This window comes from Colobus angolensis, unplaced genomic scaffold (genome assembly GCF_000951035.1).
Source record: "Colobus angolensis palliatus isolate OR3802 unplaced genomic scaffold, Cang.pa_1.0 Scaffold224, whole genome shotgun sequence".
Classification (NCBI taxonomy): Eukaryota; Metazoa; Chordata; class Mammalia; order Primates; family Cercopithecidae; genus Colobus; species Colobus angolensis.
In genome coordinates this window covers 4,739,001-4,765,476 of record NW_012115422.1, presented here as the reverse complement: position 1 = coordinate 4,765,476, position 26,476 = coordinate 4,739,001, and the positions used below count along the sequence as shown (strand labels likewise).

Below are 26,476 nucleotides of genomic sequence, written 5' to 3'. Positions count from 1 at the left end.
GACGAGTTGATGGGTGCAGCACACCAACATGGCATAAGTATACATATGTAACAAACCTGCACGTTATGCACATGTACCCTAGAACTTAAAGTATATAAAAAAAAAAGAATTACCAATAAATGAATAATTTTAACAAAAAAAAAAAAAAAAAGAAGGTAGATCCTAGGGTTAGGCCGCTTGGATTCTAAATTCAGCTTCACCATTTACTATCTAGGTGACATCGTTAAGATTTGTAAAGGGTCTGATTTTACTATACTGTACATGCAAGCTAGCAAGTTAGTCTGCTACAGTCTCATGGATGCTGACAGAAGACATGAGACTCCTGGATCAGTAACAACAAAACAGTTTATTACTGACAACAATAGCAATAGTTTGAGCATCAGCATTTTTGCTGGTTCCCTGACCCCAGTAATAGCACATATAGTAGATTGCATGACAGCAGAGGAACCTCAAATGTCAGCAACCCAAATCTTTTATAATGAACAGTGAGCCCGCCCGACCTCTGTCTAGAGGGAGATATTGTCTTTATTATACTGGATAGTAAACACTTCTGTTCTCTGCTCTGAAAGGAGACAGTATCTCTATCTTCCAAGGCTGTTCGTTGTATAAGCATTCCCAAAAGATACAGCCAGTGCCTCTCTTTGCCATGGGTAAGTTCTTTTTTTTTTTTTTTTTTTGAGGCGGAGTCTTGCTCTGTCGCCCGGACTGGAGTGCGGTGGCCGGATCTCAGCTCACTGCAAGCTCCGCCTCCCAGGTTTACGCCATTCTCCTGCCTCAGCCTCCTGAGTAGCTGAGACTACAGGCGCCCGCCACCTCGCCCGGCTAGTTTTTGTATTTTTTTAGTAGAGACGGGGTTTCACCGTGTTAGCGAGGATGGTCTCGATCTCCTGACCTCGTGATCCGCCCATCTCAGCCTCCCAAAGTGCTGGGATTACAGGCTTGAGCCACCTCGCCCAGCCCGGGTAAGTTCTTAAAGTCCCAGTTTTCTCATCTGCAAACTGGGATTAATGGTAAAACATAAGTGAATATAAAACAGATATAGTGCATATACAATGCTTAACATCATCCCTGACACATAGCATCATGCCTGGCATGTTGATAGAAGGGCTTAGCCAATGTCAATTACTATTATAAATTATTTTTTCTTGAATAAGGTGCAAGCATGTTTACTGAATTCTTTGTTTTCTCTAGTAAATAGAATATTGCAGCTCAATGATGTTTCACACTATTTGAATCACTAAAGATTAGAACCAAAAAAGACCATAAACCTGGCATTTATAGATAAGAAAATAGGTTCAAGAGCTTATGTGATTTGTTGCATTTCATACAGCAAAACTGTAAAAATAAAAAAGATTATTTGGTTTAAAATTCAGATTCTTTTTAATTTCACATAATACCTGGAACTCAGTAAATATTGGAATTACAAATGAAGTGAAGCAAGCCTATGATATATTAGAAAACATTTCACGTGTTCATTTGGTCACTCCCCTCTTACTTGCTTGACTTACCAACCACCTTAAATTTGTCCCCTGAAGGCAAAAATAAATAAAACAAATAAGTAGTGGAAAGTTAAAATAAGTAACCCACATCTCTTCCTTGCTTTTATCCCCGCTATAGTCACTGTCTCCATGGCAGAAAAAAACAAAGAGCGAAAAACAAAACCTCCAGAAAACTACAAGGAAAGTGCTTGCTGTATGTGTAGGTGATATTGAAAGTGGTCCCATGCTGCCTAAAGGCAGGGAAATTCTAATGGACTATCTGGCAGCTTTATGCCAATAGCTTTATCTTGGTTTATGGACAAACTTTCTAAGGCATGAGGGGGAGTAGCAAGAAAGGGGAAAGTAGGGGGTAACAGAAATAACATCTAGTTCCAGAAGGCAATATATGAAAATCCAGAAAAGGAATTTATCCCAAAAACATCTGCAAAAATCATTTATTTTTGTACCTCTTCTTAATTCTGATCCCATTGTTTCTCTATCTTCTTTAAAAATGAAGTCATAGCTTTAGTTTTTATATGGCTCTGAAATTCTTTCCAGGACTGTAGGTCAGAGTTGGTCATGCCCAGGTAACCAAAGAAAGATTTTAATAGGACATTCAGTGATAAGGAATGTGAATTGCCCTTCATCTTTTGTGCACCTCAAGTCCTCTGCATAATTACCTTGCACTCCAGGTGATTCTGTTCTGGATGTCCCGGGTGCTTCACAAGTGCTTCCTGAGTTGGTGAGGCTGCCGTCATCTCTCACCCACAGCGGGCACTGCACTGCCCTCTGCTGGATATAGCAGGAATTGCTCTATTTTGCCAGGGCTTTGTACCTCTTCCTAGGGCACCATTGTGTGTGTGTGCGTGCGTGCGTGTGTGTGAGAGAGAGAGACAGAAAGAGAGACATAGAGAGACTATGATATAAACATGCTTTTTCCCTCTTGCTTTAGAGAAGTCCCAAATATGTCACTTGTTTCATCTACATTGTGAAGAATTTACGGAAATAGTTCTTTCAGTTTTTACTTGGAGCATTCTATCTCTCTGGAATCAGAGATTTTGGAGATGAATTTCTTGAGAGTGCAAGACAGTAGTAAAAATCCCTATGCCTAAACCTCCATGATAAGAAAGTCTTTGTTAGGAGTAGGCCCATCAGTGTTTCTGCCGATAGGAGGACTTCTCCATCACAGGCTCCCAGCCTTTCCTCATCAGGCTTCTGCGGAAGCATCCCACCAGTATGATTTGTGTCCAGTTATGTCTACACAGTGGCAGACACAATTAGAGCTCTTTTACAGAAGGCTGCCAGGCCTGCTGACCCCACTGGGCCCATCCTGACAGGCATGTTTAAAATTGGTAGTGGATAGGTCTAGAATCAAACTGAAATCCCTGCTACAGATGTGAATTGTGTGCCATATACATATGGTATATGCCATATGCCAACAAAAAAATTGACTTATATCCTGCCTACCTCCAAATGTGAGTATGGGCACATGCCTTAAATTCCAGATGTATCACAGTTCGTTTACTTATTTATCCTTCTTTTATCCAAGAAGCAATACAAGCTGCTTTAGGCACAGTTCCTATGTCACAGCCCTCATAATCTGTTGCTTCACTTTATGTCTTCATAGATGTGAATTCTCTAGTTAAAGACTGATTTACAACATCTTTTAGTTAACTTTGAAAAATATTCTGAAGTTAAAATACTAGTATCAACAACTCTCTGTACTCAATCTCTGTAGATGCAAATAAAGTATTACAATCAGGCATATAGAGGAAGTGTGGAATTTAGCGAAGGATGTAGCAATGGTCTTACATTTTAATGTTCTTACTGCTCTCTCCGTCCCAGGTTATGCAGATGTATCTTCCGTTTTGTGGAATCGCCATATCGAACGCTCAGCTCTTTGCTGCCTCAAGGAAAGAATATGAAAGAAGCAGAGTGAGTAAATAAAAACATTGTTGACACTCCTCAATACTCTCTTTCTGGTTTCTGTAAGTCATTGTCTTTTAAAAACAGCCAATGAATGATCTTTGAATAGTACAGGAATCTGTTTTTATTTGTATAATTCTGCAAGGCTGTGGTTGAAGATACACTTTAAGCAATAAGCCCAAATGGAAGTGGATACAAATTATCTGTTGTTATTTGGGGGAAGGGGTACAAGCTTCTTTTAAAAATGAAATTGGCTGGGCACAATTGCTTACGCCTGTAATCCCAGCACTTTGGGAGGCTGAGGCAGGCGGATCACGAGGTCGGGAGTTCAAGACCAACCTGGCCAACATGGTGAAACTTTGTCTCTACTGAAAATACAAAAATTAGCCAGACGTGGTGGTGGGCGCCTGTAGTCCCAGCTACTCAGGAGGCTGAGGCAGGAGAATCGCTTGAACCCAGGAGGTGGAGGTCACAGAGAGTGGAGATTGTGCCACTGCACTCCAGCCTAGGTGACGGAGTGAGACTCCCTCTCAAAAAAAAAAAAAAAAAAAAAAAAAGGAAAATTAATATCACATCTATACTGTAAGGCCACAGATAAATCCTTGCTTATTTATGGCTTTGAAGCAATAACACAATTTGGTGATGCTTTTACAACTAAGTTCCTTTAAGAAGCAAGTTATGTTACAAACATGATCTTACCCCCACTTCCCAGATTTTATTTTTGAATTGAAACAATTTTTGGATTGAAACAATTTTTGAATTGAAAGGGTTTCTGAAAGTGCCCCTCACTAGATACTTGGAACAATAATGCAAAGACTATTTTATAGTATTATGAAGAAACACTTAGAGAGATCTTTTATACCTTCAGGAGCTACAGATCTAAATTGCAAAAAAGACATAGTCTAGTACTCAAAAAATGCTAAATTATCAAATAGAGATTAAATTATATTATACTCATTCTAATTTTAAATATAGGAAGATTACTGTAACAACTTAGAAACATATTTAACAAAACGATGTTCAAAAGGATTTGAAACCCTTAATTAATCTGGGCATCAAGTTGATTAAAATTTCATTTGCTAATTATTATGCTTTATGGATATTTTTTATCAGTAAACAGATGAACAGAGTTGACTAATATAGCCATGGTCCTTAGCATGGCATACCACATCTTTTCTCTGATTTGATCTTCTTTTCGTCTTTAGCCCCATGTCTTACCATGCTCCTGCTTTCATCTGGCACTCCAGCAATATAGTCCCCAATTTCCAGCAAACAATCTGTTTCATTTGATCATACCTTTAACCATATTCATGCCTCTGCCTTCAATGCCTCATGTCAATCCCACTCCTTCCAACCACACCATCTGCCTCACACATTCTTCAGGACCCAGGTCAGCCTTCTGATTAATCTTCCTTTCTACACTTATGGTTTTGCCTTGTATCTACTACCACTATTCTATTATGAATACTTATCACACTGTATTATGATATTTAAGGAGGTCCCACCTCTCCAGCTACATTTTGAACTCCTTAAGGGAAGCTTCATGTATGATTAATCTTTGCATTCTTGTGTATGGCACAATTAATTTATTCATTCAACAGGTATTGATTGTGTAGTTCCCTTTCACATGCTGTCTATCCAAATCCCCGCCCTTATGGAACTTACTATTCATGAGAACAATAGATAATAGATAAGAAAACAAATTTTTAAAATTGCATAGTATAGGTAGTGATAAATACTGCAAGGAAAAATAAAATGAGATAAAGGGATAAAGGGTTGAAGAAGGTTGGATTGGGAGGACGTTTATTTTAGCGGGTGATCAAAAAGGTCTCTATAAGGAGATGATCTATAAGCAGAAACTTGAATGAAATGAAGGAGCAAAGCCACATGAAGGTCAGGGGAGAGCATTTCTGGCCATGGAAATACCAAGTACAAAGGGGTATTTGGGTCAGGAGAAAGCTTGGTCAGTGTGTTTAGAGAGCAGAGAGAAAGGGGGGAGTGAAAGGGAAAAAAAATAAAATGAGGATGTGGGGGCAGGCCAGATGGTGGAAAAGCCTGTGGGCGTGGCAAGGGCTTTGGCTTTCATTCTGAGCGCAATGGAAAGCCATTAGACGATTTTGAGCTGAGTCTGACTTACTTTTAGTAGAGTTCACTCTGGCCTCCCTGGAGACAATAAACTGGCTGGGGAGGGAGGGAGAACGCTGAAGCAGTGAGAAGACTTAGGAAAGAACTGTATTGAAGTCAAAAAACAATATGGCTGGGACTAGGGCAGTGAGAAGTGACAGACTTCCTCCAAAATTGGTGAAATCTATGGGGCTTACTGATGTGGGAAATGAGTGAAAGAGACTTGTGGCTGGCACAGCTGCAAGTAAACGGTTCGATACAGGAGTCTGAAGTTCTGGGGAGATGTCAGGACTGGAGATTGAGATTTGGGAACCAGCAGCATATAGAGGCTATTTAAAGCCAGGGATCTAGCTGGGTTAATTTAGGGATGGATATGTAGATGAGAGAATGGAAAGCTCCAAGGACTCGCCCAGGAGCGAAAGAAGGTCATTAGAAGGAGGGACAAAAAGCAGATACTCGTTTCCTGGAAGGCAAGTGGCATCAAGAAGCAGGACCTATTCAACTGTGTAAAATGTTTCCATTATCTGTTGAATTGGATATTGTCAGGTGAGTCCATGTGAAGAGAGTATACCAACAGGTTTTGTATGAGCAATAAGGCTATTTATTTCACCTAGGTACAGGCGGGCTGAGTCTGAAAAAGGAGTCAGCAAAGGGTGGTGGGATTATCATTAGTTCTTACAAGTTTGGGATAGGCGTACAAAGTACATTCTTAAGGGTGGGGGAGAATATTACAAAGTACCGTCTTAAGGTTGGGGAAGACTATATCGTATCAGTTAGGGTAGGGCAGGAACAAATCACAATGGTGGAATGTCATCAGTTAAGGCTATTTTCACTTCTTGCGTGGATCTTCAGTTGCTTCAGGCCATCTGGATGTATACGTGCAGGTCACAGGAGGATATGATGGCTTAGCTTGGGCTCAGAGGCCTGACAGATATTATCCCAGATTTTCTTCTCTTTTTCTCCTATCCTGGAGCTAGTCTGCATTGTTATTTGTAAAACTTCCAACACTCATTAATAAAGCAGCAATTTTAAATTAGAAACAATAAAATTACTATACTGTGATTTGTCAGTGCAAGACTCAAGGCACAATTAGTTTTTTCTCTGAGGTAAATGTTCTTGTATATGGATCCCAGAGGCTCTCTCCATGCAATCATAACAAATTGAAAAGTTAAATAATTGTTCAGTTAATATGATCCATCTGAAGAAATAGTCTAGATGATTAAAGAAATAATGTTTTCTCCATTAATAATGGGGCATTTTGCTTGTAATTACTCAGAAAATTGCCTCATTTTTAATATCTGAACATGAAATTTTGTGCATTGACCCCTTACAGAGATTTGCTGTCCAAATGCCAAATAGCAAGATTCACTTAAAAGTTTTTTCACCTTTTGATGTTCCTGTTTGCTTTGGGATCCTGGAGCAATATGGTCCTTAGCTCTGTTCGGTCTTTCTTTAGAGATAATGTAACCACCCAGTGGGTTCACTTTGCCCACTGCCTAGACAAAGCCAATTTCTCAAGGCAGAGGAATTGCAATAGAGAAAGATTAATTCACCGAGTTGGCTGTGTCAGAGACCAGAGTTTTTTTATTACTCAAATCAGTCTCCCCAGATCAGAGTTTTTAAGGATAATTTGGTGGGTGGGGGAAGGCCAGTGAGTAGGGAATGCTGATTGGTTGGGTTGGAGATGAAATCATAGGGAATTGAAACTGTCCCTTGCCGTGAGTTAGCTCCTGGGTCAGGAAGGTCACAAGATCAGATGAGCCAATTTATCGATCTGGGTGGTGCCAGCTGATCCATCAGGTGCAGGGTCTACAAAATATCTGAAGCACTGATCTGAGGAGCAGTTTAGGAAGAGTCAGCTGTATGATTCCTAAGCTGTAATTTCTGATTTTGTGGCTAATTTGTTAGTTCTACAAAGGCATTCTAGTCCCCAGAGAAGAAAGAGGTTTGTTTTGGGAAAGGGCTATTATCATCTTTGTTTTAAACAATAAACTATAAAACTATGTTCCTCCCAAAGTTAGTTCAGCCTATGCCCAGAAATGAACAAGGACAGTTTGGAGATTAGAAGAAAGATGGAGCTGGTTAGGTCAGCCCAGTGATAATTTTGCAATGGTGGTTTCAATAACCCTACCCAGGATATTTGGTCCTCTTTCAGTTGCTCAGTGAACTGGACTTATTTCATGGATTTCCTAACTCATTCAAATGTCTTTTCTTTCTTTCTTTCTTTTCTTTTTTTTTTTTTTTGAGGTGGAGTCTCACTCTGTCGCCCAGGCTGGAGTGCAGTGGCGAGATCTTGGCTCACTGCAACTTCTGCCTCCCAGGTTCAAGTGATTCTCCTGCCTCAACCTCCTGAGTAGCTGGGACTACAGGCATGCACTACCACACCCGGCTAATTTTTTTGTATTTTTAGTAGAGACGGGGTTTCACCATGTTGCCCAGGCTGCTCTAGAACTCCTGGCCTCATGTGATCTACCTGCCTTGGCCTCCCAAAGTGCTGGGATTATTGGCATGAGCCACCATGCCCAGCTACTCAAATGCTTTTTTACCTGAATAGATTCAGAGAAGAAATTTTCATGTTTCAATGGTTTCAGGACAAATCAAATTCATTATTGAAGTTGAAAATTAGTCATGTCCCTGAGATGATGATTAGCACCATGATGAATAGATGTGAATTTGACAATTCATGAAATCCTTTTGTGAGAGATTAGACTTGAGATTGCACCTCTTTCTACATTCTATTGAATCAAGTGCTGTCTGGGAATTCACTGTCTGTGTAATTTTCTGATTGCTTTCTGAGAGAAGCATAATATCTACCACGTGTACATAACCTACTATTCTTAAATCTCTGGAAACATCCATGCCATCAAAAATTCCAAGCAAATATTATTTATTTTTATTTTTTATTTTTCACAAATGTATGCCTGGCCTGAGCAAACAAACATTATTTCAATGCAAAAAAAAAAAAAAAAAAATTGCAGCTAATTTCTTAGCTGGAGAAAATCACGGGTTACTGCAATTTAATTTTTAGATAAGTACACAGTTTTCAAGTTAGAGCTTCAGATTTTTTTCTAAGTCATGTGATTTTCATTCTGCTGTTTAAAAAAAATTAATGTGTTTCTTTCCTGATATATAAATATCTAAATGTTCTCCTGGACAGTTTGGGATAAAGCGGTATGTCCTCTTGTGTAGAGGAATTAAGGAGGGTATATATGTATGTGTGTACATATATATTTATTTTTATATATGGAGGGTATATATATTTTATATATGAAGGATATGTATATATTATATATATTTATATTATATATGTAATTTATATATTTATATTTAGCAAAGACTAAATGTAAATTACATATTATATATATATTTAAGAATCTGACCCTTAATTATCATTCACCTCTCTAATTCTTTCAGAGTTATATAAGGGATGTGTATTAGTGAAAATGTCTGAAGTTTGACCAAGAATCTGTTTCTTCCTGATAGTGAGGAAGAGCTGCTTTGTAATTTTCAGAAATCAACGTGCTTTGGAGGTATTCATTATGTATAAAATATTGTTTTTTGTTTTTGTTTTTTGTTTGTTTGTTTGTTTTTGAGAAAGGGTCTCACTCTATTATCCAGACTGGAGTGCAGTGATGCGATCTCGGCTCACTGCAACCTCTGCTCCCTGGGTTCAAGCAATTCTCCTGCCTTGGCCTCCAGAGTAGCTGGGACCATAGGCACATGCCACCATGCCTGGCTAATTTTTTTGTATTTTTAGTAGAGACGGGGTTTCACCATATTAGCCAGGCTGATCTCAAACTCCTGACCAGGTGATCCACCTGCCTCAGCCTCCCAAAGTGCTGGGATTACAGGCATGAGCCACTGCGCCCAGCCAAAATATTGGGTTTGTACCTAGTTGCATTGCAGAAAAATTACTATAGGAGAGGAGAAATGCCTATAGCTAATGGTTATATGATCCCTGTGTCAAACTGAAATATTAATAATCAGAATTTAGTTTTAAAGAGTTTATTAAAGTGACAAGCTGGGAATGGCCAATCCAGGAGATGCAGACTCCAGAGAAATGGGGTAAAAGGTGAAAGTTAGACTCTTGCTTCTACAGGCACAAAGCAAAGAAATTTAATAGGATTTCAGCATTTTCTATACAAGGCTGGTATTTGAGTTATAACAATATAATTAGTTACAGTTTGTTTTCTTTTCTATACAACTTGTTTTCTTTATAGCTGGTTTTCATTTTCTTTCCAATTTAAAAGAATATATTTAGCATTCCATCTTAAGGCAATGTGATGGCCATGGAGTCCTTGTGTGACAGGAGAAGACGGAAGTTAATCTGTAATGAAGATCAGCAGTGAAGAGGGAAGGGGTCTTCTCTGGTGCTCTTTAGTAATTTTCAACATTTTACAAAACAATGTTGGTAAGGAAGAAGGCTAATCTATAGTCAGAGAAACAGGGGTTATAGTTGCCTTGGTTACACCTGCCTCTCAAGTGACCCCTATAATCATCATCTTTTAAGACTCAAAATAATCTAGAGTTCCAATAGCTTAGGTTTTGAGTTACTTATTTTCACATCTGTTATAAGAACTATCTCTATTCTCAAGTTGTATTTTGCAGTTTAAGCATGTATTCTAAAATTGAGTGATAAAAATATGTCAAAACAATCATAAAAGTTTTTAAAATTAGCTACACAAAAAGATTTATTGTATTTTATTAAAGCAAAGACTAAATTAAATTTTAAGAAAAAAAAAATCTTTTTTTCAGTTTCACGTCCACCTAAATACATCTATTTCATCTTTTCTAGGCTTTGCTAGAGGTCGTTAATGACCTCTTTGAAGAACAAACTGACCTGGAGAAAATTGTCAAGAAAATAATGCATCGGGCCCAAACTCTGCTGAAATGTGAACGCTGTTCTGTTTTACTCCTAGAGGACATCGAATCACCAGTAAGTTATCTTTTATCTTTTAAAGTTGAAGACTGTGAATGGAATAAAGTTGAGTTTATTTGTATTTAAACTTGTGAAATTGACTTGAATCACTCTCTTCCTGACTCTTCAACCATGAGGCAACTTTTCATAAAACAAGAGTTTTTTATTTTATGTGTATTTCATTCTCATTTTTCAGTCAACTTAGAAACATAGACTTTAACTTAACAGGGACTTTACAGATCTGTCCCAGGCCTTTGTAATTGCAGATGAAAGAACTAAGGGGTTCAGTGATTTGCCCAACCTCACACAGCTCCATTAGAAAATAAACTCAACTGTCTGTCTCACATTTTATTTACCTATGAAGGGTAATGCCTTCAGCATTTCTGGGGGTGGATTTCAGTTCAGACAATGCTCCATGGCCTTTGTAAGGCAAGAAGGAAGCAAACAAATGAGTGGAGATTCAGTACCCTTAGTTCTTGGAACCCAGACAAACTGGACTCAAGCAGAATGGAATGGCCAGTCATTGCTGGGCTGTTCCCTGCAGCAGGTTTGTCCTGTGGAGGCTTCCAGGTTCTTTCACAGCTGCTGTGAACCTGTGAATTCTGGCACAGAGTAGCCTTACCAGGTGAAGAGGGCCGCTGTTCACTTCCCTGCCGGGGTTCCTGCCACTCCAGAAGGAAGTATCTCATTCAGGGCCTTAGGGCTGCCTCACCGTGGCAATTTGTGGCCAGCTTTCTGGTTTTATTAAGCCCTTTAGCTTTCCGGGGGAAATCTGCTGGGTAGATAAGCAACAATATTGAAATAATAATCATCATCAATCTAAATTCTTGAAAGCTAAATGTCTAAACCCTTGGCAACAATTTAATATCTTTGCTGAGAACTTGCTTCAAAGATCAGGAATTGTCTAGCAATTAAGAGTTGCTTTAATACCTGACAGAATGTTATTTTGCCACACTTGACTTACAAAAGATTATTCCCTTTGCCTTTAGGTTTATTTTCCTCAAAGAGTAAGAACCTTAGGGTAAATTTTGGAGATTTAATAATAAGTATTGTAAGACTCACAATAATGAGTTTCTTTTAAAATCTATATAGGTCTAAAATGTTTCAGAGTGTTTCCCCAGATTTTAGCAGAGACTGGGGTTATTTCTGTTTCAGTCAGTGTGGTTTACACAAACAATAGCCTGGAAAGTATCCTGTGACTGTATAAATCTCAGCTGAACCTTGGGAGAACATGCACACACACACACTCCAACAGCCCATACTTATGGAGTGCTTCCAGAAACTTTATGAAACATTTGCATTCATTTAATCCTCATTTTATAAGGTAGGTGTTATTATCACCCTATAATAATTTTATAGATGAGGAAATAAGGCTCAGAGAGTTGCGTGACTTGCCAGTCACCTCCACTGCCTGACTCTAAAGCCCCTTAAAGAATGGGAAGCGGTGGGGGTGCTCATTAGTACCTGGCAGGTTTCAGGGCCACAGAGAAGCCCCCATTAAACAAAGGCAGGAAGGGCAACTGTTGGGGCTTTGGCTTCCAGGATAACCTGAACCACGCCAAGGTCCCTGTGGGAGCAAGTGGCTGGGGGTGAGGGTCAGGGGTAGGTAGGCTGGAATCTGGACACAGGCAAACTCATTGTTTGCTAGCTCACTTGTAAACAGATATGAAAGCAACTTAAACCATCAAAGGGTGGTCATTCTTGCTAATATTCTAACTTGGACTTGTTTTTATGGTGTGGTCTAACTCTTCCGCAAATGACCAAAAAAGTATAGATGACAGAAGTTGATATTGAATGTAGGGGCAGAGCTGGTGGGAACAGTAGAAATAGCAAATCTTCATGGTATAAAGTAGGGAGAGGAGTGGTCAAAAAACACCATCTAGATATGGTGGATGGTACAAACAATAACAGCGCTGGCTGGTATTCTACTGAAAGTTCAAAAAGCCTCTTTGCTATCACTGCTGAACACTCTAAGACTAATGTTGGGGCAGAAAATTCTGGAACACTCCTCATTATATCTTCTCTTTTCTTACCCATCCGCCTCCAAAGTGATATTGATGGAAAAACCAAACTCTGTAAAATATTTTATTTTTGTTTTGTTTTGGTTTTCTGATTTTTTAAATTCTAATGTTCTAAATTTTAATTGATAAATAATAATTTTATGTATTTATGGTATACAGTGTGATGTTTTGATACATGTATATATTGTGGGATGATTAATTAATATATGCATCCCCTCACATACTTATTTTTTGTGGGGAGGACATTTGATTATCACTCTTAGCAATTCTGAAATATACATTGTTACTAATTATAGTCACCATGCTGTGCAATAGAGCTCAAAAACATATTCCTTCTGTCTAATGAAACTTGTACACTGTGACCAGCAACTCTCCACTCACTTTTACTTTTAGCCGCTGGCAACTACCGTTCTACTTTTTGCTTCTATGAGTTCAACTTTTTAAATTCTAGAATTAAGTGAGATCATCCAGTATTTGTCTTTCTGTACCTGACTTATTTCACTTAACATCCTTCAAGCTAATTCATGTTGTTTGAAATTACAAAATTTTCTTTTTAAAGGCAGGATAGTTTTTTTTTTTTTTTTTTTTTTTTTTTTTTTGAGATGGAATCTCACCCCGTCCCCCAGGCTGGAGTGCAATGGCGCAATCTCAGCTCGCTGAAACCTCCATCTCCTGGGTTCAAGTGATTCTCCTGCCTTACCCTCCCGAGTTACTGGGATAACAGGTGTCCACCACCATGCCCAGCTAATTTTTGGGGTTTCACCATGTTGGCCAGGCTGGTCTTAAACTCCCGACCTCAGTTGATCCACTCGCCTCGGCCTCCCAAAGTGCTGGTATTACAGGTGTGAGCCATGGCGCCCAGCCCAGAATAGCATTTTTTAAATGGATAGTTGTTTCTATTACCTTGTGTATTTTACAGACTTATTATTGAAAGTTTCCTCGGTCATCAAGTCCCTCAAAGCACCTCCAAAAAAGCATCTCTTGAAATATGAAACTCACTCCTTTTTTTTTTTTAACTTTTATTTTAGGTTCAGGTATACATGTGCAGGTTTGTTATATAGGTAAAGAGGCTTATTCTGAGCCAATATGAGTGACTGTGGCTCAGGGGAAATACAAACAGAAGAAGCCTTGAGTAAGTGGTCCCAAGGTAGTTGGATTGCAGTTTGGTTTTATACATTTTTTGGAGGCAGGAGTTACAGGCAAAGACATACATCAATACATGGAAGGCATATATTGGTTTGGCCCGAAAGGGCAGGATATCTTGAAGCAGGGACTTATAGGTTATAGGTAGGTTCAGAGATTCTTTAATTTGCAATTGATTAAAGGAGTAAGGCTCTGTCTAAAACTTAGAGTCAGCAGAAAGGAATGTTTTAAATTAAGATAAGGATGCTATGTAGCAAGATTGGTAGCTTGCAGGAATGACTTAACCCTTCCTTGCCTTACATGTGTTAGGTCTTGTTTATAATTTGGTATCTTATTGCCAGAATGAGTCTGTTTCATGAGTCTTATGATCTCTATTTGAACATTAATGCTGCTCAGCTGTGTATGAACTCCAAAACGGAGGGCAAATAATGAGAAGGCTATTTGACTTTCCTTCCATTTATGGCCAGAAATTCAGTTTTTAAGGTTTTTCTTGGGTCCCCTTGGCCAAGAGGGGGTCTGTTCAGTTGGAGTAGGATTTTATTTTTAGTTTATAGTGAGAATGAGCTCCTCTAACACCATAGGGATGAACTCTGAAGGTAAAAGTGAACCAGGTGAAAAAAAAAAATTAATCTGCTCAGTATTTTTCCAGAAGCTGTAAAGACTTGTTGGCAAGTCTGCTGCCTGTGGAGGTGGTGGGAGAAGTTTGGGGTAAAGGTATCTATTTATGTGGCTTCCCCAGCAGAAAACCTACCAATGCTAGGCATTCCTTTAATACACTTCTCACCAAAGGCTTCTCAAAACTTTAGGCTTGTAGGTGACACAGTTCTGTGCACCACCCAAGTTGTACAGTAGAAATTATAGAAAGGAGACGAGAAACAGTCACTCCATGTTCAGGAGAAGAAGCTAGGATAAACAGGAGAATGTTTATCTCTGCCCCCACATTCAATGTCAACTTCCATCATCTGTACTTTTTTGGTCATTTGCCAAAGAGTTAGACCACATCATAAAAATGAGTCCAAGTTAGATGATTAGCAAGAATGACCACCCTTCTAATCTACTGTATTAGAAGATTTTCAAACTTGACAAAGTTATTTTTACTGGAAGTATTTCAATAATAGGTATATTTTTATAATAATCAAGGAATCCATATAAGATCTCAATATTACCAAGCAAATCCACAGTTCAATTACACCTTTTCCATATTATTTATGACCTTTCTTTCCTTATTATTATCAATGAACCTATCACTAGCAGGACACTTCTTAGTCTTCATCAACTCTGATGCCCCTGGTATTTATGATAAACATGAAAGAGCTTTTCCTTATGCAAAGTGCTAGTTTCATTTTTAGATGTGTTATAACCAATAATTATCTACATAATGTAAGACAAAAATTTCAGGAAAAAAAGATTGATATCAAGGGGTTAAGGGAAGTCCCCTGTCCACACCCCTCCCCAACTTGACAGTAAGAATGCGGTATGTTACTTCAGGGGAGGAATTACTGAGAATACAGGAACAGTTAAATGGACTTTTAAGTTCCAAAATGGGCTTTTAAAATTTATAGCAGGGCTTTCCACAGTAGCATGCACCTACAGTCCCAGCTACTCACGAGGCTGAGGCAGGAGGATTGCTTGAGCCCAGGAGTTCAAGGACAGCTTGGGCAAAATAGTGAAACACCACCTCTGAAAATCAATCAGTCAATAAATAAATGAATAAATAAATAATATAAAATTTGTAGCAGGGTTATTCTGGAAAACCAAAACTTTTTCCTAAAGGCTTGAATGAATCAGATCATAAAATTATGAATAAAACAGTAGAATGGAAAGAGAATAAATGAAGCCCTAGACTATCCCATTCTTGGATTGCCTGGACTAAGGGAGGAGAATCGGAGAGAAGAATAATAATTGTGAGGTCATCAGTCTTCCTAACCTTGCTCCCAGACTCGATTCTCCATATAGTGATGGTGGTGGGCGTTGGAGAGCGGGTGGGAGGAGTTGAAACTTCCCCTAGACACCATAGCAGGAAAAATAGGTGACAACGTCAGAGGCGTTAAGAGGCAGTGAGAGCCTGACAGCTTTTCTAGAGTCTCAAAGGAGCATGAGAGGCAAATGCAGCTTTCCCCATTTCCTGGCAGACGTTAACAGAGGGAGGGCTGGGGCCTGAAGAAGCCTACCTGTCAGGATGAGGAAGGGACAGGGTTGTGACCTGGTCCTGGAGGGGCTGTGGATATTTATGCATATCCAGTGTAAGGAATGACTCTGCAGAAGGCCAGCAAGGCCTTCTTATCTCAGAACAGAGGCCAATCTGGTTGAGCGGGTGACTGCAGACCTGCCGTGTCTCTTCCAAGCACCCGGAAAGGTGCATGTCACCTTGGTGAAAATTTCAGTATTAAATGAGTTTAAATCTAAAATGACTGAGAAAACCTGAAGTGGCTGAGTTTAACTGGAGTAATCTCTTTTGTATTCTGTTAATAAGCAAACTTGGGGTCAAGCAGATAAATTTAGTTGAATTATAGAAAAAGAATATGGTTTTTTTTGTATAGCTGTATCTGTGAACTTTTAAATCTATAATCAATATGCAAATTATATTCTATAATTAGTTATCTTGTATTCAATCCACATATGTAACAATTAGATAGATGGGGAGAATGATGTATTATTCTATAAATGTTTTGGAAGCAAATGGCTGGCAATTTGGGGAAAAAAGAACCGTAAGAAGCTGGATTTCTAGTTCATACTTATAAAAACATAATTTTTATAAAAGGCAAAATTATGATGCATATAAATATAAAATAAATGCAAGTTGAAGATTTTTTAAACTCATTAATGTATGAGACAGCCAATATGATGTTAAAATCAGTCCAAAGAGTACTTTAGAAGTTAGGTATTTATGGGCAATGTTAAGATATAATTTCAAAATTAAAAACAACACTGGTTAAAGACAAAACTAAGCCATAAACTACAACCTTCAAGATTATCTTTTTCTACTGGAGAGAATGACTTGTATCTCTACCAGAGAAAGGTACAAGTTAGCATGTAATTTCACTAAATCTGGAGTCTTTTATCTGTATTAACTAATGAAAGGAAGGAACTAAGTACATTTCTTAGACCAGAAATTGGCAATGTTTTCTGTAAATGCCCACATAGTAAATATTTCAGGGTTTGCAAGTCACACAGTCTCTATTGTAGCTACCTAACTTTGCCCATTATAACACAAAAGCAGTCTTAGACAATATGTATAAAGAATGAGCATGGCTGTGTTGCAATAAAACTTTATTGACAAAAACAGGTAGATTAGATTTGAGTAGCAGACAAGGGTTTACAGACCGCTGTTCTAGATAATCCTTTGCCCTCTTAAAACATTGAAAAATGAGTACCCAGCTTTTTGCCTTATTTCTGTAATGCCAATGTAAACTTCAGATGAATCAAAGATTTAATGTTAAAAAATCAAATGCAAAAATACTGGTTAATATGTTTTATTCATTTGGTGGGTAAAGGCTCGTTAGAACAATCATTCAATTCTGATGAGAATAAGCACTTTCAAACAGCTCTATGATTTTTTTCAGCCATCAGATTGCTAAAGCTTGAAAATAATTGTAATAACCAGTATGAGTATGGGAATTAGAAAATTGACTTTCTCATTACTGATAGTGGGAACTTAAGTTGGGATAACTTTTATGGACATCAGTTTGGTAAAATATATTTGGAGATGGAGTCTTGCTCTGTCACCCAGGCTGGAGGCCCAGGCTGGAGTGCAGTGGCGTGATCTCGGCTCACTGCAACCTCTGCCTCCCGGGTTCAAGCAATTCTCCTGCCCCAGCCTCCTGAATAGCTGAAAATATATTTTAATTTGAAAAAGGGATAGGCTTTGCACCCAGCAACTCCTCCTCTTAAAATTTAGAATAATGAAATGGATGGAGATGAGACCAAACCGAGTATATAAGAATACTTATTGCATTCTTATAGTAGTGAAAATGTAAATAATTCAAATATCAATATGTTTATATGATGAAATTCTATGTAGTGTTTTAAAATGATATATGTCTATATTCATAGAAACAATGTCTTTGATATAATTTTAGGTGAATAATAAAGGGGAGAAACAACATATATAAAAAGCTGTTTTTATCAAAACATGGGTGTATAAATGAGATTACATTTTCACAACCATTAAATTGATGGAGCTTTAAATTTTCTCCTTTTGAGTCATGTTTTCTTGTACCTTCTCTTCCAGGAAGAGTCATGAGTTTATCATCTCATGGAAGGAAAGGGCAGGTAGTCAACCTCTTAGCAAGAGAACAAACTTAAAAGTCAGGGTGCCAGGAGAGAGGATTTGCTAAATGGATTTATCTTTTCTTTTAGCAATTAAAGACCAATCTGAACACCAGGACAAGACATGCAAACTCCATAATCCACAAAAGAAGTACTCGTAACCCCATGCCACAAGTCATCACTCCACTTCCACTTCATATAAGGTTGGGAGGACTGCTTAATTCAGTAGCAATTAGATAAGATGAAGTATTTAAGAAAAGGCTGAGTGAGGTTACTTGCCTTCAGCCATCTTGGGCAGAGCACGATGTTCACCAAAATAAGTCACGTATACTTGCTGGAAACTGTAAGAGCAGATGCCTGCGCAGGCTCAGGGATGCTTCTTGAGTCCTGCTTGCTGCCATAGATTAGCAGAAGGGGTGGCAAGGGTGAGTGGAACAAAAAAAGTTGCAGACAAGTCATCCTGGAAACAAGGCTACTGATGTATCAGGATAAATGGGAACGTGAGTGGCAAGTCACCCTGCAGCTGCTTATCTTGGCCAGCTGAAGAGATTAGATTAAAAGGCTAATTCATTACACAAAAATACCTATGTCATATTGGACTTCACACTAAGCATAGGAGACTCCTCACCAGGTAGAAACTGAAATGGCTGCTCAGAGCAGAGTGTTGGTGAGAAAACACTCAAAGATAATAGACTGAAATTCAAATGCAGCCGCCCTAAATCATTCCCCTGACTTCACTCTCCCTGTCCATTATTCATTTAAACATTAACACGCAACAAAGAGCCACCAGCATGGGGCTTATGCAAAGATACTATAAGAAAAAAAGTAGGAAGGGATGTGAAAACAAAAGCCAAGTGAAAAGCACACACCAGAAAAACGCTTAAAGTTTTCCATGAAACGAAATAAAATTTAATAAGATGTCTCGGGAAAAATAAAGTTGTTCAAGAAAGAGATACAAAAGCTTAAGGAATAAATGATAAGCAGTATAAAAGATAAGAAATTGGGTTGGTAGAGCTTGGAAAAAAGTAGAAGAAAAATATGTAGCTGCACAGAAAGGAATACTACATTAAAGACAAGAAGAAATAAAACTTCTAAAATACTTTTAGGGACACAAAATTGAAAATAAAATGGAAAATAATAAAGCATTAAAAAAGGAGAATGATAAAAATGGAATCAGAATAACAGAGGTCCAAACTAAGGATAATTGGCAACTCTAAAGAGAACATGGCAAATGGAACAGGAAAAAAAATTCAAAATTATAACACTAGGACATTTTACTGAAATAAAGGCAATCTTGGATTTACAGACTGAAGGAACACACCATTTCAGGCAAAATTGATACCGACTGCTTATCACTGAAACACATTTGGTGTTAATAGACTTCAAAGTTATTGGAAAAAGCATATGGGCATTTACACACACAAAAATCAAAGCACCTATTGCAGGAAAATTCATTCTGATGTTAGACTTTCTAGTCGCAGTCTCCTGTGCTAGAGGACAATGGGCAATACCTACAAAGTCCTCAGGGAAAGAAAATGTGACCCTCTAATTTTAACTCCAAAATTTAAAGCCAAACTCATAGACAAGTACACAAGCTGCGGAGAGATATTTTCAAATATGCAAAGAAGAGCACAGCAAATGTTGTTCTAAGAAGCCCTTCCTGAAAAATATGACAGTTTGAAATCTAGCCAAGCAAGTGATGAGTGGGGAAGTTGGGATAAGATGGGTATTGAGTATTGAACATATTTAAATATCGAAGTAAACCTAAAAAACAATGTAGCATATACTTGTAGATACAAATGTAAACCTTGTATTGTAAACTGTAACAATAGTGCTGGTTCCCCATGTTCTCCAAGTTCCGCAGGTGCAACAGGTGGGTGTGGGCCTGCACATGTACTGGGTCATATTACAGAAAAGGTCACATTACAACACTGTGCTTGGGAAATATATCCCTTTTCTATTGAGTGGTATCAAGCCTGGTGTTTGGGGAAAGATGTTATTTCATCTCTCAGGTTTGCTCACTGCAAATACAATCCTGAGAACTGAACTAAGGTCTTGCAGTCCTGACCTGCATGGCTTGGTTTTGTGGATTGCCTCTCTCAACAGGTATCTTTGGTTTTATGGAATATTTTAATTTTAATGTGTCAAATTTATTAACCTCCCTTTTTGATTTGTGCTTTAAAGGTTTTGTTATAAAAATCTTTATCTACCTTTAGTTATAATGGCATTATTGTATATCTTTTTATATTCATTTGGTATGCATGGTCTTTTTTATCCATCTAGAATTTATGTTTTTGTGTGGAGTATAAAGTGGTATGTGTATAACCAATTGTCTTAGAACTGTTTTGCCTCCACTTTGTAATGGCACTTCAAAATTATAGCATTTCCATGTACACCTGGGTCTGTTTCTGAGCTCACAATTTTGTCCTGCTTGTCTATTTGTTTATTTCTGCACCAATATCTGTCTGAATTTCTGTAATTTTGTAATGCATTTTGATATCTGATAGGCCAAGTCCTCAGTGCTGTTCCCCTTTAAAACTGGCTTGCTTATTCTTGACCTGTCATTCTTCTATAAAATTTTAATAGCAGCTTAGCAAGTTCCATGAAAACTCTGTATAGATTTTGATTGAAATTGATCTAATTTATAGATCAATTTGGGTGACGTCTGCAAGTAACAGAATATTCATGGGCAAGTGTCTTTCACACTGAGAGCATTTATTAACTTACATGACTAGAAGTCTCCAGGAGGTGGTTCTGGGGATGGCGCAGCAGCCAGATGATGTGATCAGGGACCCAGTCTCTGTCCACTGCCCTCTGCTTGTCTCAGTGGTTGGCCATCACCAGCTGGCTTTTCCCTTTATAGTGCACCAGGCAGCACATCTGCACATAACTGTGTTCAGAAGAAAGAGAAACTTCTTTTCACATCCCTCTCTTTTCTCTCAGGGAGCAAAGTCCTTTTTGTTTGTTTGCTTGTTTGTTTGTTTGTTTGTTTGAGACAGGGTTTCACTCTGTCACCTAGAGTGCAGTGGCACCATCACAGCTCACTGCAGCCTTGACCTCCCAGGCTCAAGTGATCCTCCCACCTCAGCCTCTCAAGTAGCTAGGAGTTCAGGTGCACACCATCACATCCAGCTAATTTTTGTAGAAATGAGGTTCCACTAGTTGCCCAAGCTGGTCTTGAACCACTGTGCTCAAGCAATACTTCCACTTTGGCCTCCCAAAGTGTTGGGATTACAGGCATGAGCCACCACACCCAGCTGAGGAAAATCTTTTTTTTTTTTGAAGGGCTTATCCAGCTGATGTTTCCTAAGACCCCGTTAATCAAGAATGAAATGTCGTCCAAGTCATCTATATTCTTAATACTTTTCTATTCTTCATCTATCAATCCCTGATGACAGGTGTGTTCAGATTTTTAGCTTAACAGATTCCTCAATATTTTTTGTCCAATTATGTAGGTTGTTGATTTAGTTGTTAGTATTAATTACTAATGTTTTTGAATTGGGGATTGCAGCTGATTTTGATGGGAGAGTGTTTTTGTTTGTTTGCTCGTGCCATTGCTTTCTTTCTTTCTCTCTTTCCCTCTTTCCTACCTGTCTAATAATTTGCCCAGCTCCCTGACCCCAATCAAGAACCAGGACCTATTCTGGTGGCTCAGATTTCCTGCTATGTAGTAATATTACACCAAGCTAGAGGCAGCTTGGTTCAGTTGCTTGGGGTGAAGCTGGGTCACCTGTTCCCCACGCCCCAGCAGGAACTGAAATTCCGACGATCGTTGCCAGCCTGTTTCTGGACTTGGAGCTCAGCAGGCCTACATGTCTTCAGGCTTGTGACTTTAGAGATCTTTTTCCTCCTTTCCTTTCTCCTCCCTACCCCTCTCCTTTTCTTCTCTCTTCCTTTCAATCTCTAAATATCTTTCTGATTTCCTCTGTGTTTTATCAGTCTTTGCTCTGCTTTTGGAAGAGATCAGATGTGTAAAAGCATGAACTTATAGCACCATCTCTACTGACATTCTATATACTTTTATAGTTAGAAAACAAAAACAATATCATTTCAGGAAAATAAAAGTTTCTCCCTCCAAAAATAAGTTTTATTTCTATTTTATTAGGATAATTCCTGAAAACAAAAGTTCTATTTGTATTTTGTGATTCTAATACTCAAAAAAAAAACTGCTTATTGCAAATTTATGTTTTATGGCCTCTATATTTGAAGGGAATCAGGGAGAAAAAAATTAATTCTGGTTGTAGAAGCCTTGATTCACCAAGATATTAACTCTGTGTTTAGAAACTGCATTCATGGTCTTAAGCTGGGCACTAGGATATAAACTGTTCAGTTTACTGAATGGATGCCAAAAATAGAAGTGAGAAATGCCATTCTAGCCCTTTCTCCTGACAAAATTAATATTTTGCTCCCTTTTGCTTCTTTTAAGTGTTTAAGTCCATTGATTTTAAGTGACTTTGTCAATGGCATTTTCCATTAGACTGGGAAGAAAGAAAGATTGCTCCATAGCTGGCTGCTGCTGTTAACATTAGGAACTATTTAACTCCTTGAACTGAATATTTCCAGCTTACTGTTATTCCATCCTATGAACCTGTCTAAGCAATTCCTATGACTTCTCTTAGTTCTTTCCAGCTCAGGCATTTACTATTATTTCTATTTCTTTTTGTGTGTAGTCAAGGAAAGTGAATGTAGACATTTTAATCTTATGTCCTAAGGCACTGTCTCAAGTCCTAGTTTTTGCAAGTGTTCTCTTCTCATGGATCATCCTGATGGCTGGCAGCTATTTCATTGTTCAGAACTCTACGAAGTACTTTCTAACTAAGCTTATAAATACCTGGTTAGTGTCTGGAGTTTCTTTACAAAACTGTGAAGCATAAACTAGCTAGGCATACTTGTTTTCTTATATCCTCCTTAGCTCTTTGGTCCTTTCGTAAATATACATACAATTAAGCCAGTGAACTAGATGGTCTTCCTGAATCCTATACTCAAGGGGAAGAGATGGGGTGAGCATCCTCCGATTGTTCTGGGGCAGTCTGCAATTCAATGCCCTCCTTCTCAAGTGAATTGTGAAAATTGCTTCAGCCTTTCCTTTCTATATCACTTACTTTCCATTTCCCTACCTTTCCTTCTTTGACTTTCCTTCTCCCTATAAATAAGCCCACTTAAATTCAGTTTCATTTTTGCTCCAAGTGTTTCTCTAGTGTGCAAAATGGAGAGTATTAAAAAAACTCCTCTGATGATAACCCAAACTATTATTGTTATATACACAGTCATCCCTCAGTATCTGTGGGGTATTGGTTCCAGGACAGTGCATGGATACCAAAATCTATGCACACTCCAGTCCAGCAGTCAGTCCTGCAGAACCCACAGATAAGAAAAGTCAGCCCTCTGTATCTGCAGGTTTCACATTGCCCTGCATGCTGTATTTTCGACTTGCATTTGGTTGTGGATGCAGAACCCATGGATAAAGAGGGCCAATTCTATTAACTGAAAAAATTTGCATATATACTACTATATATATATATACACACACATCATTAATGTATCATATTGTTCATACATATTAACTCATTTTATTAACTGTATATAGTAAATCAACTCACATCATTAATCATTTATATGTTAAATATACACACATATGCATATATATATATATAACATCTCCAACTACTGAACCCCTAACTCCACTGGCTATCTCCATTACATCCTATCCCAAATCTTCTCCACCTCTGATATTTCCTATTTTAGCCAATAGAATCATCACCATGTAGTAAGTAACTCAAGCTAAAAACCATAGTATAGTTAGAACAGTTTCTTAGTCATTCTCACTATTCTACATTTACTTGTGTCTGTGATCTGTTGCTTCTACCTTGAAACATCATTTCTAGCCCTTCCTTCTCACTCCTTCTAACACCTTCTTCACTCTGTCTTTACTGATTTCTCACTAGGACGTTTTTCCTCTGACTCATTTCTTGGTTGCAAACAGGGCACTCTTCTTTTCAATCAATTACCGCTTCTTTTTAAACATGCGCTGGCCTCTCATATGATTCAAAACATTGGTAATTGTCTATTGCTTGTATAATAAAGCTCACACTGCCCAACATTCAAGGCCCATCACTTCTGCTTCTAACTTAACTTGTGGTTCTCCTCTCCAGTCCTCAGCCTTGCTCCATCCTTTTCTTCATCTCTGCCCCACCTCCCCATGGTCAGCCTATGCATATATTAGCCTATTAGCACAAAAGATACATATCTTTGTGTAAATGGTCCCAGTGAAAGACAAAATGCACCAGACAATGAAGATCATTTCATCTGGCTATTGCAATAGGGAGAATGCTCATTAATGGAAACATCTCAAAGAAAAAGAAAGGTACTTGGGGTTTCACAGAAGCATATAGACAAGGGAGTTACCTACATCATTCATGAGCCTTACAGGAGTCATGAGGAAGGATGGAGAAGCGTCTTATTTTGAAATGTGCTAGGGCAGGGTGGTCTGTTGAGGATAGCCAATTCTGGAACAGTGTTAGGGAGATTTCTCTATAATTACTATTTTGGGGGAGCACAGAGCTCAGGTAAAGTTCAGTATTGTCAACTCTACTGGCTATTCTCTGGAACCCCTCCACTCCCCAACTATCTATGGTTGGTCTTTCTGTCTTTAGCTCAGTGCCCTTGAAGGCTGATCTTTACTTACCACACCACTTGGGCTCTCTTGTCCTCTGGCTGCCAGTTGGGTTTGACAAATAGAAGGTATGAGCAGAAGATTTAAGGGCCAGAGAAGTGAACGACATTGGGTGCAGTTATTTTCCTTATTCCTTCTCTACCAGTTCTAGGAGTGGCTAGATCCTTCCATGGCCTCTCTTCACATGGATATCAAACTTACCTCCAGGATCTCAAAATCACCCTTCCTTTCTTCCCTCCCTCCTTCTTGTGTAACCTCAGACCTAGGAGGTTACACAAGACCTGCTTTCCAAAGTTGCTAGTCCCTGGGTGCCTCACCATTCCTTATTGGGTTCTTTTCACCCTACCCACACTTCTATAGCTTTCCCCTTTTTTGAGTTATGTTCAGTTAAACTCTCAGAGTTCTCTATTTTCTCCCAAAACGAATTGATTTATTCCCTCAGCCTGGGAAACTTCCCCCACTTGTCAGCCTAGAGCATTCCTGCTCATCACACAGTTCACATGAAGACTTCCTTAACACCTTCCTCTGCGCACTGGCAGCATTTTGGACATACATTGTGGCGAAACATTTGTAAACTGTTTCCTCCTCTGTAATGTGTTGTGAGTTTCTCAAGGAGAGGACATGATTTGTGCCCCTTGGTGTTTCCAGAGCCTATAGCAGTGCCTGGTGCAGTAAGTATTTGATAAACGCTGATTTCATGAATAAATGATTAGAGTAAATTGGCATAAGTGAGAGATTTATTAAGAAGCATAGTAAGAGATGATTATTTAATTCATTCTTTTTCTTTTCCTTTTTTTTTTTTTTTTTCTTTCTTTCTTTCTTTCTTTCTTTCTTTCTTTCTTTCTTTCTTTCTTTCTTTCTTTTTTTTTTGAGACAGAGTCTTGCTCTGTCACTTAGGCTGGAGTGCAGTGGTGCCATCTCAGCTCACTGCAGCCTCCACTTCCCAGATTCAAACCATTCACCTACCTCAGCCTCCTGAGTACCTGTGATTACAGGTGCGTGCCACCATGCACGGCTAATTTTTGTATTTTTAGTAGAGATGGGGTTTCACCATGTTGGTCATGCTGGTCTCGAGCTCCTGATCTCAGTTATCTATCCGCCTCGACTTCCCAAAGTGCTGGCATTACAGGTGTGAGCCACCACACTTGGCCTATTTAATTCGTTCTTTTGCCATTTTGAGTAGTCCTCTTATAGAAAAATAGAGATTCAGAAAATTAAAAAACAAAAATCATGATTACTTAGTAAGTAATTTTTATTTTGGTGCCAGGAATATCTATTTGAGCCTAGTTTTTATTTTTTTTAACTTGTTTTTAAATTAAAAGAACAGAGAGAAGCCAGACCAACTAACACTTGACATATCCAAATCAAAAAGGCCTCTGTCCATGGAGCATTTCCAAAGAACAAGCAGGGAGATGTTTTGTTTACTTCACTTGGCAGGTACACTCCCTTCCCCAGGGTGCAATAATCAGGGCTGATCAACAGCAAAGGGAGCTTCAAACCAGTTGTTTAGTATCATTGATCTAGAAACTACTTCTGATATTTCCTTTATAAGATTCTCCTTTTTACTTAGTGTGTGTGTATTAATTTATTTAATCCCCGTTCATTTAGTAAATGTATAATAAAATCAAAGTTGGATTTAGATAGTAAACTTCTAAAATTAATAAAACCAAGAATTATATAATTGATCCAAGACAGGAATAAAGCATAAATTCTATTCTATTTTATTTGTGCCTTTGCCTATTTGGTATTGATCATAATTTCTGCAGTGTCACTCTATATATCCCGTTAAATTATATCCAAATAGTTAAGCTGTTTTTGCTGTTTTATTTTTTAACCCAGGTATCTGACTATAAACAATTTTCTATTTGAATGTATTATATTTTCAATTCTTTTTAAAAATATAAGTTGTCTGATGCTTTTAGGA

The 26,476-nt window shown here is 38.3% G+C and overlaps 1 protein-coding gene across 4 annotated transcripts in view; it reads left to right on the top strand.

Moving 5' to 3' along the window:
* Window positions 1-26,476, top strand: part of PDE11A (phosphodiesterase 11A) — a 511,038-nt gene that overhangs the window by 206,284 nt on the left and 278,278 nt on the right. For 3 of the 4 annotated variants that reach the window (XM_011944038.1, XM_011944040.1, XM_011944039.1), the window contains 2 exons: window positions 3,324-3,413; window positions 10,324-10,464. In XM_011944038.1, coding sequence (XP_011799428.1) covers window positions 3,324-3,413; window positions 10,324-10,464 — 231 coding nt within the window. Of the gene's footprint in view, window positions 1-3,323; window positions 3,414-10,323; window positions 10,465-19,866; window positions 19,986-26,476 lie in introns of those variants that run through there. The other variant, XM_011944041.1, reaches the window with a different exon arrangement.